Source organism: Muntiacus reevesi, chromosome 3 (assembly GCF_963930625.1).
Source record: "Muntiacus reevesi chromosome 3, mMunRee1.1, whole genome shotgun sequence".
Classification (NCBI taxonomy): Eukaryota; Metazoa; Chordata; class Mammalia; order Artiodactyla; family Cervidae; genus Muntiacus; species Muntiacus reevesi.
Window position 1 is genome coordinate 110,222,188 of NC_089251.1, and position 15,819 is coordinate 110,238,006.

At 36.6% G+C, this 15,819-nt stretch overlaps 1 protein-coding gene across 1 annotated transcript in view; it reads left to right on the forward strand.

Annotated features, from left to right (window-relative positions):
- Positions 1-15,819, forward strand: part of MACO1 (macoilin 1) — a 66,389-nt gene that overhangs the window by 15,858 nt on the left and 34,712 nt on the right. Inside the window, exons 3-6 of the mRNA XM_065930084.1 lie at positions 628-754; positions 4,592-4,715; positions 6,455-6,633; positions 7,842-8,343. Of these exons, the coding sequence (XP_065786156.1) occupies positions 628-754; positions 4,592-4,715; positions 6,455-6,633; positions 7,842-8,343 (932 nt within the window). The remainder of the gene's footprint in view (positions 1-627; positions 755-4,591; positions 4,716-6,454; positions 6,634-7,841; positions 8,344-15,819) is intronic.

Sequence of the window (15,819 nt, forward strand, 5' to 3'; positions counted from 1 at the left end):
GAACTGCTGGATTAGAGCAAGGGCACAGGCCCTTGACTTGCTCCTTTGAGTGACCTGTAGTTCTGTTGTGTTCCAGAGTCACATCTTAAACCTGTAGCTCTTCTCCCCAGGCCTGGTACTCTGGTCAGAGCAAATCCATGCCGTGAAAAGATGGTTTCAGGCTCATGTCCTGTTAGCAATAGATAATGCTGTATACAGAGGAAGCTGCATTGTTGGACATCTGCGCTATTCTTAACCACAGTTGTGTTTCATCTGTGTTCCAACAGCCTATCCTTTAAGAATGAGGCTATTTAGTAATGTTTTATGAGGAGAGAGGAGAATTTTCTGTGTTAAATTCTGTTTCTTTTAGGTAACCCACCTGTGTAGTCCAAATAAACTCACTGTGAATCAACCTCAATTTGTTCTGGTCCAATTCTTCATGATTTGAGGCCATAAATAGGATTACTCTTCAATGCTAAATTAACCACATCTTTTTATATGGGTGATTTTAAATATTTAAAATTTCCTGTAACTTGCTCTGTAGTTATTGCGTAGCAGATTCAGAGATTTTGTTCAACGTGTTTTTAATAATCTCTGTTTGAAATGAACACTTCTAATATGTGCTTTTTATTTTGTCTTTCCCTTTAGGCCTTCTCAGTATTTTTTGTTTGTGTAGCATTCACGTCAAATATAATATGTCTGCTATTTATCCCCATTCAATGGCTTTTTTTTGCTGCTAGTACATATGTGTGGGTTCAATACGTATGGCACACAGGTAAGTCTTAATGGTTTCTTAGATGGATTGAAATCTTAGATTCACACTTCTCAAATGTGATTTCCTTGAATAGATTATTTAGAATTGAGTTTAATGTGGACATTTTAAAGATTCCTTTTCATATGAGATTATAGTATACCTTTAAAGTATATATATTTTTTTATTAAATCAAAAGTTTAAGCCTTTATGATTTGATATTTTGATTATAGTCATTTCAGTTACCAACTCTCATTATGAAGTATCCACATTTTTTAAAAAATTAAAGCAATTCTTATTTAGGTAGACTTGAAGACAGCCATGTGCCAAATAAGAAAAATGTTCCTGCAGCTTTAGCATTGAAAGGAATGTCAGAAGTCATTTAGTTGAACCTTTACTTAGTATAAGAATCCCCACAGCATTGCTGGCACATGGTGTTTTAATCTCTGATTGAAAATCTACAATGCAAGAAACTTACTAGTGTTTTGGGGCAGTTGGAATAGAAAATTCTTCCTTGTACTGAGCCAGAATTTTCCTCCTTACACTTTTGACCCAGAATATCTTGACTGTCTTGGGGTGCACTGATCACTTCGAGTTCATAAAGTGCTTTCTCCAGAAAAATATATGGGAATATACAGAATATATATTTTTTTCAATTTCAACAGGCTTACAGACCATCCCTCTAATCCAAACATTGAACCCCTGTGTTAGAGCCACACTGAATAGGTGTACTCTTCTGTCCATGTTAACATTTCTTTAGACTAAAACCCACTGTCATATCCTCTCATGTTCTTCTCTGTAGACAAAGCATCTCTGATTTCATCAGCTTTTCCTTGTATGTTATTTTAAGCACTTTGACCATTTTGGTCTCCCTAGTTCTTAGTGGCTCTCTAAACCACAGTGTACATTTCAGGTGTGTTCTGGCTTGAGTGAAACTACATAGTCACCTCCCTTCTTCTTAGAGCTATTCTTATGCTATTACAAACTAAGATGAGATGAGATGTTTTAATAACTCCAGTCCACTACGAAGCCTGCACATAGGACACATGGGGATGTGAGGACTGGCCCACAGACATGTGGGGATGTCGCACTTGTCTGCGAAAGCTGCATGAAACTTGATTCCGAGGCCCAGCTATAACCTGTAGCGTTTTGACCATTGAAAGAGCACCACCTAATAAAAGCTCTCTGGAGCAGCATTCATCTTCTTCTCTAAATGCTAGAAGGATGATGTTGTCCCATGTTAGGAGACACAATTCAGCTGTATTTTTGAAGTATCTGCTGTGAGCATGGTTTTCTCCATCTTTAGCACTCTCTCATATCTGACTGAATTTATAAGCTAGCATGCTTCTTCTTTAGTCTGCTTTCCTCTAGTTAAAGTGATTTTTCTATATACCAGGTTTTACTTGTGTTTTCTTGTCCTGGGCCTCAGTTTCGAGTGAGTTGCTATTTACACTTATTCTCTCTAGATCTCAACTTTTTTTCTGTCATATGAGGGTGGAGTGATCTAGATAATAATTAAAGGAACCTTCCAGCTCAGATAATCTGTGACTCTGATGAACTATAATGATTTTCTAAGTTGCTTTAATAGTGTCTTATTAGTTGAGAAAAAGCTACTCATGCAACTGTTAAAAGAATTGGAATTCAGTGGGTGACCCACAAGGCAGCAATGAAGCTAATGTAATAATTGATATTGGTCTCTCTTTAGCTCTAGGCTCAGAAATGCATGTTGGAATACCTAAGTTATGAAATGCATTTTAATTCAGAGTGGTTAGTGAGCAAACAGAACAAACCCTGTGTTCTTATTAGACCCAGTAAATATGAGTGCAATTTTTATAGGTTGGGATCAATTTCTCTTTCATTGTTAAAATTTAACATTTTTAAAAAGAATGTTAGGAATGGTTGATGAAACTATATATATTGCCACAAGAGCATGAAAATATTACGTCATTAATTTTTTCTGTTGTTAAGAGGGAGAAAACAGGATATAAAACTGTAGGTACAACATTAAACTATTGAACTATTAAACTAGTTCAAAAATATTTTCAGTGTGGTTTTATTTATTTAGATGTAGGAGTATGAGTAATTTGTCCAAATTTTTCTATTTTTTCCTGTAATATGCTTATTTTGTTTATGATAACTTTAGAATTTAATATAGAAATTAGATATTTACAGAATGTAAATTTTTTGAAATGTATTTTGAAATGAATTTGAAAATGGATAATCCTAAGGATTGCCTTTTGTCTTCCTACCTTGCAAAAATACCCTTTTTTTCGATTTATTAAATCTATAAGAATGGTTGAAGCCATTAGCTGTTTTCACAGGACTTTGTCTGTCTTATCTTATGGACTAGGTCTTTGGGGACTTGAATTCTCCTTAGAAGCAGATTCAGTATTGTTTCTGTGAATTTGGACACAATTTATATAAACTCTGGGCCTCACTTTGCTCTTCCATAAAATGAGGAAGTTGGACTAAGTGGGACTGATCTTTGGGACTAGTTTTTCTAGTCCCAAGATTCTGTAATTTTTCTTCTGTTTCATCCGTTCCAAAGAGTCTTAGAAGAAAGCCTTCTAGTCCTTCAGGTCACTGAGTTTTCCCTCCATTTGTCTCTTGGCTGTAACTGGCTTGCTTTATACACTCTCAAAGGGGATCTTTCCAGAGTTACAGCTCTCATGTCTTTGTGTTCCATCTTCATAAAATACTCCCTTATTAGTCATGTCCTCACATGGATGGACCTAGCCTACAAACTTTGACTCTAAAACCCAGTGAAAATTATCTGATTATTTGAGTCTTGTTTATTCTATTGCAAATTGCTTTTTCATCTGTTGAAAATTGTTTTTAATTACAAAAGGAATATGAGCTTGTAGTTAAGAAAAAAAACTTTTTTGAATAATACTTGAATGTCAGAAACATTTCTTAGTGCTGTAATTCATTCTTTAAAAATTGTTTTTTTTTTCCTACATATCATTCTGTAGTAATACAGGTCTTCATCCTTTTGAAAAGTTGCATCATATTTCATTATATAGATTTATTATAATTCAGCATTTCCTATTGATAGGTATTTAAGTTAATTCTAAATTCTAGTTTTTGCTATTGCAAATAATACATTGAAGATTCTTTTTTTTTTCATTTATTTTTATTAGTTGGAGGCTAACTACTTTACAATAATGTATGAACATTCTTATACATTTATTCCAGGGTTCTTTTATATGTCTATAGGATAGATTCATGGAATTGGAATTTCTGGGTCAAAGGTATAAGTATTTTTAATTATACTGCCAAATTGCCTTGTAACAAAGTTACCCCAATTTATATTCTTGCTAAGAATGAGAGGGAAGTCGTTCACACATCTTCCCTGTAATATTACCCATCTTCAAAATTTTGGCTTTATCTGATAGGTTAAAATAATCGAGTCTCATTTAAAAAGTTTTTATCTCCCTAAGCAGTAGGGAAGTTGACATCTTTTCACATGTTTTTAAACTGTCTATAACTGAGTCACTGAGTGCACACGCACGCGCATACACACACACACACACACACACACTTTTTTTTCTTTTATAACTTCCAATTTTTTTTCTTCAGTTGCCTTTTTTATTGATTTGTAGGAGGTCTTTGCATGCTAGGGCTATGATTTCTTTGTTTTACATATGTCGTAAATATTTTCTGCCAGAATACTATTTTTTATTTTTGTCTGTGATTCCATAGCATGTTTTGTCATATGAAAGCTTTCAATTTGGATCAAATTGCTTTTTAATTAGTTTCAAAGTCTTAAAGTTACTGTTGTTGAACCAGTCTCCCAAACAATCCATCTGTTATATTAGTTAATGTTTCATTGATGCTTGTCTCTCTGCTGCTTTCCCACAGAAAGGGGAGTGTGTTTGCCCACAGTATCCCTCTGGATACTCTTTGTTTATATTGAAGCAGCAATTAGATTTAAAGATCTCAAAAATTTTCATGTAGACCTTTGTCGCCCATTTGCTGCTCACTGGTGAGTATTATGTATATTCTTAATCTCTAATCCTGTTCAATGTTTTCAGTGTAGAATGGTAAATTTAATTGTAAATTTTTTCTTAGAGATATTATACGAATTCAGAAGACAACATAACATGAGGTGGTAAAGAACATGAGCCCTCTAGTCAGGGAGATGAGTGTTTGAATCTCAGCTCTGCCCCCTAACATCTTTGTGCTTTGGACATGTCACCCTCTCTAAGCCTTAGTTCTCTTACCTATATATTGGGAAGCTGTCTCATGGGATGTCATGGGAAAGATGAAATGAAGTGATATATGTAAAGTGTTTAATTAGGTCCATGTACATAGGTGTCTGATACTTGTTATCTGTTTTTATTGTAATCAGATGATGATTCCAAAAAGTCTTGATGAAATATATGACTATTTCATGGAACTTAAATGATTTTAAAATTTCCTTTGCATGTTTACAAAAGCAAGAGAATATTATTAATAATTTTTAAGGACTATTATTTTTAACCTTAAACCATGGAACATTTTTAAAAATAAGCTTGATTTTTGTTTATATCTATTATAGAAATTACCACTTACTGTATGTTTCTTTCAAATATACCAATTTTTGCTAATATTTATGGCAGAAACCAAAACAAATAAGAATCAACAACCAAAAAATAGTTACCAATATATTTAAAATCTTCACAAATAAGTGAATTAAATAGACTTGGTCAATAAACTTGTCACTATAAATTTGTGGTGTGATCACATTTAGACTAATTATAATTGATAAATTATAAGTTTTAATGTTAATGAGATGTCCCTGGTGGCGGTAAAGAATCCTCTTGCAATGTAGGAGATGCAGGTTCGATCCCTGGGTTAGGAAGATCCTCTGGAGAAGAAAATGGCAACCCGCTCCAGTATTCTTGCTTGGTAAATCCCATGGACAGAGGAGCCTGGCAGGCTATATAGTCTGTGGGGTTGCAAGAGAGTCGGACATGACTTAGCGACTAAACAACAGCATTGATGAAGCTTAAGAAAAGTTTTGACAGACAGTGTTTTCAGAGGCTTTGAAACAATATTAGACTGATGGCTTGAATGAAAATATTTCAGATTTTTGTCCCAGAGATAAGAGTTGTAAGTACAGCTGGTTTAACTTGTTGGTGCAAAACAAATGTTGGCTCTGATAATATCAGATACTTGGTTAAACGATTCTTAATTTATGTTTGATAGAGTGTTTTGTGAACTAATTTTCCAGGAATAGCTGGTGACAGGCATTTCTCAGGCAGCAAGATGATGAGTCACCTGAATTTGACCCTGCCTTTTAGTATTGAAAACCAGATGATGTGTTTGATTTTAATGCTTGCAATGTTTCCTTATGACCACTCATAAAATCTCTACCTTTTTAGTTTTTAAAAACATACAGATCCCTAAGTCCTAACTGTGCATGAGGCAGGTTCCTTGTTAATCAAAGACTTTAGCCACTGTATCCAACAGTCCCTGTGGTAACTTCTTGAGTGTATTTGAAGATTGCCAGGGCCTGATGAGCATCTTCTTATGGTCCAACGGTCCTGCTGTTCCATAGGAATTTGTTCTGCATGCTAGCTGCCTGATTCCCACAACAGCCATATTTATTTGTGTTTACTGAATGCTCAGCTCTTATCATCATCTATGGTGATGAATCAGCCAGAGGGTCCTCATGTGCTTGATGCATGTGTTGCTTGTTTTCTTAACTTACATTTACTAGCAGAACTGTCTTCTTTGTAGTATTGGATACCCTGTGGTGACTTTGGGCTTTGGCTTCAAAAGTTACGTAAGCTACAAAATGAGGTTGAGGAAGCAAAAAGAAGTGCAGAAAGAGAACGAATTTTACATGCAGCTTCTTCAGCAAGCCCTCCCTCCAGAGCAACAAATGCTACAGAAGCAAGAAAAAGAGGCTGAGGAAGGTAGGTCTTTACTCTAAAGCTGTTAGCTCAATAGGTTAGTTATTAGTTTGTCAGTAGTATTTTTTCAGAAAAATTGCTAGGGCTTTGGAAAATTACCATGGCTTTTTGTGTTTTCTGGTGTTCCTCTTTAGGACTGTTGCTTTACTTGGTCATGAAATACAGAATATGTATGATGTTTTCTGCCTAGTGTCTTAAGACCATGTGCTTTTAAATGTGTTTATTTTTTTAATTTATTTCATTTCCTTTTATAGTTTATTTTCTATTTTAATATTTTGTTATGAAGATTTTAAAATATTTATTCTCAGTGACAGTAGTATATGTAACTATGTGCATTTGTAATTGAAGCAAGCCAAGTATAAGCCAGATAGAGATGTAAACACAAAATTGTTTTACAAATCAGAATTCTTCTAAATAGAGCAAACATGGCTAGGTTTTATTTTAAATGGTTTGTATAATGCAACATGGATCTTAGAATGACCTTTTTCTAATACAACCTCTCTCATGAATATGTAACCAATTCAATAAATAAACAGACAGCAATACCAGTTTTCTTTGGTTTTTGTTTTTAGTTGATACATGACAAAATCTTGTTCTCTGGTGTGGTGCAAAATTATCTCTTCAAATACACTTTGTCGAGTTTGAATATGTAGACCTATACCGAAAATTCATTGTAAAGCGTCCTAGTAAATGATAACAGACTTATTACTTTAACAATAGAGGCAAGACAAAGGATAGGTGCTCTGTATGCTAACCTGTTTGTTTCATTTAATCTTTCTTCTCAGTAAAGTTATTAAATTTGCTTAATCCAAGCATCTTTTTAAATGTGGCCTTTTAAGATTATGATCTGCCTATGTCCTGTCACCCCAGTGATAGACACGTTTGATTTGACTGATAAATGAGGTATAACTTAATTGTAAAATCCTCATATTCTTTTCAAGGTCAGAACTTTAATGACTTGGTGTTTAGAAATGATGGTGATTTTCTAAATGTGCAGTTTCTCAAATTTTTTTGGCCTTGCTTTCAAAGTTAGCATAATGTGGTATGGTTATTGCTTCTGAATGAGTTTGCAACTTAATGTAGTGTGTTTCTAAGTGTAGATGATACAGTTTGTTGAATCAATCCATTTTGTTTTTTTACAACTAAATATTCCAGTGTGGGTTTTGTTTTTTTTGTTTTTTTTGCTTGTTGGTTTGTTTTTGGTATTGTAGCAGCCAAAGGATTACCTGATATGGATTCCTCAATCCTCATACACCACAATGGAGGTATCCCAGCCAACAAAAAACTCTCTACAACTTTGCCAGAGATAGAATACCGAGAAAAAGGGAAAGAAAAAGACAAAGATGCCAAAAAACACAACCTTGGAATAAATAACAACAATATTCTACAACCTGTAGACTCTAAAATACAAGAAATTGAGTATATGGAAAACCATATCAATAGTAAAAGATTAAATAATGATCTTGTGGGAAGTACAGAAAATCTCTTGAAAGAGGACTCATGCACTGCTTCCTCAAAAAACTACAAAAACGCCAGTGGAGTTGTGAACTCCTCACCTCGAAGTCACAGCGCCACAAATGGGAGCATCCCTTCCTCATCTAGTAAAAATGAGAAGAAGCAGAAATGCGCCAGCAAGAGCCCGAGCGCTCACAAGGACCTAATGGAGAACTGCATCCCTAATAACCAGCTAAGCAAGCCGGATGCGCTGGTGAGGTAAGGGGGCGCTGTGTCCTTAGCACACTTCCTGTAGACTGGACTTGGGTCTCGAGAAGCATATTTCCGAGTAGGCCTGCAGGGATTGTTTGTGATCAGATACGTGACAGTGAACTCTGTGGTGTTGAGATGTTTAGTGTTTCTTTCCCACGGGTCTGTTGGTCGCCCCATTGTCCAGGAGCATTGACTCCAGCCCTTTCCAGTGTTCTCAGTGTGAGGTGATAGTGATTACTTCCCACATTTGACAGATTTACACATAACTTGATTCTTCTCGTGGTTTTGAGAGGCGTATCTTTAGTCTTTTTTCTATTTGCATATCCAAAGATCATGTGGCATAGACACGAAAAGAAGAGTTTGTGGCCTGTTCATGCAAATCTTTTTCAGACAGTTGCAAAAAATAATCTTTCTAAAAATTCCATAGGTAAATGCAGTTAATCCTTGAACAACACGGGTTTGAACTGCGTGGGACCACTTATATGTATTTTTCAATAGTAAATACGGCAGTACTACATAGCCCCTAGTTGGTTGAGTTTGCGGATGTGGAGGAACCATGGATATGGAGGGCCAACTATAAATTACACTGGGAGTAATCTGCATATTGTTCAAGGGTCAACTGTACAGTGTTAGATATAGATTTTAATTAGAAATGTTCCTTTTCCCATGTTTAAGTTAAACATTGTTGTATTACCTTGATTGACTCAGACTTCATTTTTCTATCTTTTACGTATTTTATAAATTACACATATGTTCCTTTTACTTCATCAGTCAGTCAGTTTAGTTGTTCAGTCGTGTCTGACTCTTTGCGACCCCATGGACTGCAGCACGCTGGGCCTCCCTCTCCATCATCAACTCCTGGAGTTTGCTCAAACTCATGTCAGTCGAGTTGATGATGCCATCCAACCACTTCATCCTCTGTCGTCTCCTTCTCCTCCCACCTTGAATCTTTCCCAGCATCAGGGTCTTTTCTAATGAGTGAGTTTTTTGCATCAGGTGGCCAGAGTATTGAAGCTTCAGCATCAGTCCTTCCAATGAATATTCAGGACTGATTCCTTTAGTATTGACTGGTTTGATCCCCTTGCATTTCAAGGGACTCTCAAGAGTCTTTTACTTCATATCTTTCAATTTGGAAATTGAGATCTGAACTGGAGCTTTTTAATTTTTTTCTCTCTTTATTATTTTTTAAAATTGGAGTGTAATTGATTTACAGTGTTGTGTTAGGTTCTGGTGTACAGCAAAGTGATTTAGTTATACATATATCTCTACATTCTTTTTCATATTCTTTTCCATTATGGTTTATTATAGGATATTGAATATAGTCCTCTGTGCTATACAATAAAACTTTGTTTATCTATTTTGTATGTAGTAGTTGGTATCTGCTAATCCCAAACTCCTAATTTATCCCCCTACCCCCTTTCCTCTTTGATTACCATAAGTTTGTTTTCTACGTCTATGTGTCTCTTTCTGTTTTGCAAATACATTCATTTTGCCGTATTTTAGATTCCACATATAAATGAAATCATATGGTATTTGTCTTTCTCTGACTTACTTCTCTTAGTATAATAATCTCTATATCCATCTGTATTACTGTATATGGCATTATTTCATGGAACTTTTAAAAAGTACATAGCTCAAGAGGGCTGCTGTGACTCCCTCTCTCCACTGAGTTATCTCATGTTCCTGTTTGGCTTGTTTCAGAGCAGACAATTTATGAGGAAAGTTTCTAGTATTATAAACTATATGAATTAGTTTAATAATTTGTTTTAGTTTTCTGATTGGCAGCTAGATAAAGGGAAACACAGGTGGATTCTACTCCTTAAGGCTCTAGAGGTTTCATAGCCCTTGGCCACTATTGGAAACATGGTGTGCTGCTGCTGCCGCCAGGCTGACATTCACGTGTGTTGTTTTTGACATTCTGCCCCATCGTGCCCTGTGGAGAAAACACTCAGCAGACAGCTGTCTTTCATTTGCCCAGGGGAAAAAGACCAATCAGTTGACCTTCTATGTCAAAGGGAATATCTCACAAATTTACTATATGCTATAAATGAAACATCTGCCACCAACTTTTTAACATGCTCTCTCCTGCACAATTTTAATAATAGCAGTCAAGTCAAAACAATTTTCCTCTGTTGGGTGTTAAGAGAGAGCAATCAAGGCTCAGTCCTGTGATACCATCTCACTTGGGCCCCACTTGCCATGTTGGTTAACTCTACTGCCTCATCTGCCTTTAGTAAAGAATTTCAAGGATGGCCTGTTTTCCAGTCGTGGGTCCAGTGCTCCTGTGCCCGCTCCTGAGGTGTCTCCCTCTTCCTGTGGTCACTGATGTGTATTCTGCTGTGCCTTGATCTGAAGGGCTCCAGAATACTATTCTGTTTTAGGGATACCTGCTGTCAAATACATAAATATAAAATATTAAATAGTTTCATAAGCTTCCATGGGATTATTTTCAACTTTTCACGTAATATTATAAAAATAGATGATATAAATATCCAACAATAGGGGAGAAAGTTAAATACTTATAGTCCATCTATTTGATGGATTTTTAATACAGACATTAAAAATCATATTTTAAGACATAATATAGGATGGTGCTAATAATAAAATATTTCATGAAGAAAGTAGAGAGGAATCTTACTGAAAGCATTTTGTTTTTCTGATATACACAGAGAAAGAATTTGACGGGAAAGGAGCCAAAATGATAATAGTAGTTATTTCCCCTTGATAGTGTTGGGGTTTTTAGTTTTTCTTTCATCTTTCATGCATTTTCAAGTTTTTCTGTGATAACAATGAAAGTTTATGAAAGGAAAATGTATCTTCCTTGACTTCATATATGTTTTGATATTAAGACTCTAATGGATCCAAACCTGACATGTTTGAGCTGTTAGCCAGAGAGTGGATTTGTTATCTTGAGATGGAAAAGGCTAGGCTTGAAGTCTCTTCAACAGTCTGTACATGAGTTCTTCGCTCTTGCAGGTACATCCAGGGCTGTGTACAGGTCCAGGCTGGCTAAAGGGATAAGACTGATTGTCCCTTTTATAAATTTTTAAAAAATCACTTGAAAACCAGTGTTGTATTATTAGTAGTAAATGCAGCACATTCCACATAGCTATGTGTGTCTCAATAACATGGTTGAAAACTGGTATATATTGAACCAATTCAATATATTGAATTGAAACCATTCAATATCATTGAATTTGCAGGGGGGAATTCATTAATATACCACTTTCAAAGTGAAGTCTTGAAGATTGGTATGGCTGTCAAAGTAAGGTCTGATGGTCGTTCCCTGTGAAGGAGGAAGCAGTCCTTTGGGTCTTTTCATTGTCTCTCCAAGCTCCAAGCATGTTCTCTAGTGTGCTGTATACCACAGACTGACAGATGACTGCACAAAGGCCAAAGCTGGCCCACCGACTGTTTTTGTAAAATAAGTTTTTTTGAAACGTAGTCACACTCATCCATTTGTGTAGCGTCTGTGGCTGGCTTATGGTGGCAGAGTTGAGTAGTTGTGACAGAAACTCTTGCCTACAAAACCATAGATGTTCCTAGCCAGCAACTAAAATGTATGCTGGTAGATTGCTACGGTTGGGGAAGGTGAGGAACTTGGCAATAAGCATTGCCTGTAGGCCACTTTCCAGGAAAAGTTTGGCAACTTGCTAAAGCATCTTTTGGTTTGAGAAATAAGTATCTTACAAAATGACCCAATTTCTGCCAGCTTGATTTCTGAATTCTTTACCCAAGTTATTTGGAGACAGACTTAAAATACTGGTAGCCAAGAATATTTTTAATTTTGACATGGAAAAAATTCTGTATATAAACAAAAAAGGAATGAGGAGGATCAGTTATTTTAACTAAGTGCTGGGTTAGAAAGGAATCATGTAAATTAGAATGAGGTTTGCTCAATTTTTTTCTCCAGTGGTCAGTTTTTACATATTTTCAGTGTGCAAAAAATTATAGAAAATTTAGGTGGAGAAAAGGAGACATATTACACAAATCACTTAAATTTTTGTTGTATTTTCACCAACTGAATTTGTATAGATGTGGCCATAGCGTTTGTGTAGTTTTTTCGTCCTGATTTTTCACCTAAATTATATTGAAATCATTTTCCCAGCTTAGCCTAACCCTGGTCTTCACTTGATGTGGAATATTCCGTGGCAGTTCTGTGTGATCATTCGGTGATCTGCCTGCGGTCCAGCAGGTCAGCGTGTAATACCTGAGCTGCTCTCCTGTAGCCTCAGGGCCTGCGAGCAGAAGAGCCGGCACTTCTGTGCTTGGCACAGTGCTCCCTCTCAGACAGCCCGAGACTGCAGGGTTTCTGTTTGGGACTTGTTACTTGTTTCAGTTTCCTGGTTAAGGGAGAGAATTTAAAACTGGGTGCAAAATGTAAAGTGATCCATATTCTGTAGAAATGTTGAAGTAGAAGTCTCTTTGTTTTATTTTCATCCCACTTTTTCTTTGTTTTTGTGTTCAAGACATTAATCTTTCTTGTTTCTCATGCTTACTCTTAGTAAGATATCAACTCTTTAACGTATGTGAATAATGTTTGGTGTGAAGAGTCATAAAGGAAAGTATCCACACTTTACCTAGAAGAGAGGCGTTTAAGGAAACTGAGTAGAATTTAGAATGTTGTGGAGATATTTAGACCAGCCTTCCCGGCCCTGTCATTTCATCAGTGAAGTAAACAAGCCTTGGGCGATTAAATGACTAGTCCTAGTAACCAGCTGGAGGGACAGTTACAAGGACCAGAACCAAAGTTTCTTGACTTCTGCCTTTGCTATTTGCTATTTTCTATTTGCCTGTGCTGCTTAAAAAAAAAGTTATATCAACCTGCTTTTTTGTTCTGGCTTTTTAACTTTTTTACATATTCTTGTGTTTCTGTTTGTTTCAAATATATATACATCTAAAGTTGGCACGAGGATTGGCCCTGGAGCTGAATTTTCTGCTCTTCTGACAAAAATCTATAGAAGAAACGCTTAGAATTTCAGAATTTGTTTAATTTTCCTTTCTTCTAGAGAGATACTGTTTTCTTTGTTGTTTTTTGTTTTTTGAGAGATACTGTTTTAAGAGTTTTAAAAATTCTTGCTCTTGCCAAAGACACAGGGGTGTATTTATTTCTGAACAGAAGGTGGCCATCTGCTGGTACCCTTTAAAGTTTATAGAATCTCTAAGAATGCAACTCTCATTAGGATTCCATGGAAGTTTGTCTGCTTCAGACACCCTAGAGCCCCCTAGCAGGGAATTTGCTCTTTAGGAATAAACCTGGGATGGGCCTGTGTTGACACCAGCAGACCCGAGAGCCTCAAATTGGAGAACTTAAGATAGGGAATGTAAACATCACCTTACCCTGGGGAAAGGCCACCGGTGCCTGCTTGAAAGGTCTGAGGCGTGGGCATGGCCATGGTGGTAAGTTCTGAGGGCAGAGGTGGGGGTAGCTTTTCTTCAGGGAAAAATGGAAATCTGGGGAGTGCTGTAATTTATTGAAGAGTCATTTTTTTTTTCTTCTCTAAATTCATTTGGCTATTTCAGGCACACCAAAATGTTATTACTTAAAACTTAGTTTGTTCATACAGTTCTGCATAGTTGGAGACTTAAGAGCCTTGGGGGAAAAGTAGAAAACGTTTATTAGGATTTTTCCAGTAAGCACTAAGCAAGTATGGTAGCCCTGCCTCAGCAAAGGTGGTGGTGGGGCGGTGGGGGTAGGGGTTCGAAGGGGTAGAGAAGCTCTTAAAGAAATTCTAACTCATTCACTTATACAGAGAAGTGTTTAACTTACATTCATACCCAGTAACTAACTTATATTACCACTTCTGGGTCTTAGGGAAATATTTTAGGAGCGTATAGATTGATGACAACATAGTTGATAAATAGGCTTTATAATGTTCTGGTTCATCAGTGAATATATTGATTAGTATTGTGTTTTAGTAGGCTGTGATATGAGTATTTGTGACTCATCTCTTTCTAATTTAAGCTGGTGGGTGAGCAGAATGTCATTGGCCTTCATTCCACTTTCTAGCCATTATAAATCTTGTGTTTATGTTTTATGATTTTATGTTTTTCTTATGAGGGACAAAGATAGCAAAAGCTAACAACAGCCAGCTTTCTTCTTTGATGGGACTTGGCTGGTGGCATATATGGCCCAGGTGGTTTGACTAAGTCTTTGTACTTCTGAATTTAATCTTGTCTCCAGATAACAGTGTTTTAAATTGTTGCGTAGCCTCTGGCTTATAGAAGACTTCTTAGTATGGTCTTGCTGTTTGGGAACAAACAACAGGCAATTTATACTACTTCCAATTTTTCATTTCCCCACATTTTAAAATGTGTGTGTACGCTCAGTCATGTCCGACTTTGCAAGTCCATGGAATGCAGCCCGCCAAGCAAGAATACTGGAGCAGGTTGCCATTTCCTTCTCCAGGGGATCTTCTGACCCAGGGATGGAATCCATATCTTCTGAGTCTCCTGCATTGGCAGGCAATTCTTTACCACTAGGCCACCTAGGAAGCCCCATTTTAAGACATCTACAGACAATTTAAAGTTAGATATCCACTGAAAAGAAAGGGCCATGTTTTTAGATACTGATTTTTAATTATCAGTGGATTCAGTATGATTTTGGTGTGAATAGCTGTGAAGAAAGAGCATAATAAAGAGAGAACCCAAGAAGCCTCTGTTTTGTCATCTTAGAGATTGTAGGCACAAAGCGAGGATAGAATCCAAAGCTGAGACCTGACTCTGGGGAAGAAACAAGACAGTGCAGTCAATTCCAGAGGTAGAGCCTTTGTGCGTTCACTGGGGTAAGTACCCGGGGGAAGGTGGCCTTATATGGACTTTTCCAGCCTTCTCTCAAGTCCCTGAAGAGTCCTACATGGGGGATCACAGTAGTTTAAGTGGGAAATGTTACAGAGGAAAAGTGAAAGTGAAAATCGCTCAGTCGTGTCCGACTCTTTGCGACCCTATGGATTATACAGTCCATGGAATTTATCAGGCCAGAATACTGGAGTGGATAGCCTTTCCCTTCTCCAGGGGATCTTCCCAACCCAGAGATCGAACCAGGTCTCCTGCATTGCAGGCGGATTCTTTACCAGCTGAGCCACAAGGGAAGCCCTGAAATGTGGAAACGTATCTTAAAAAAGAATGTAATGGAAAGACCTCAAGATGGATTGTTAAAAGGGAGGAAGTAGCAAAACTGATCAGATAGTATGACCACATTACAAAATATGGGTAAGTATTGTTCTTTACATATGCAGAAGATTATTTGAAATAGTTTATACCAAATGGTCAATTATAGTTGATTATAGTAGATGTTTACTTTCTACATTGTCTGTTTCTACATACTTTGAATTTTTACACAGGCTTATTATGCCCATAATAGAATGTAAGCTCAATGAGATTAAAAGACGCTTACTCTTTGGAAGGAAACCTATGACCAGCCTAGACAGCATATTAAAAAGCAGAGACATTACTTTGCCAACAAAGGTCCGTCTAGTCAAG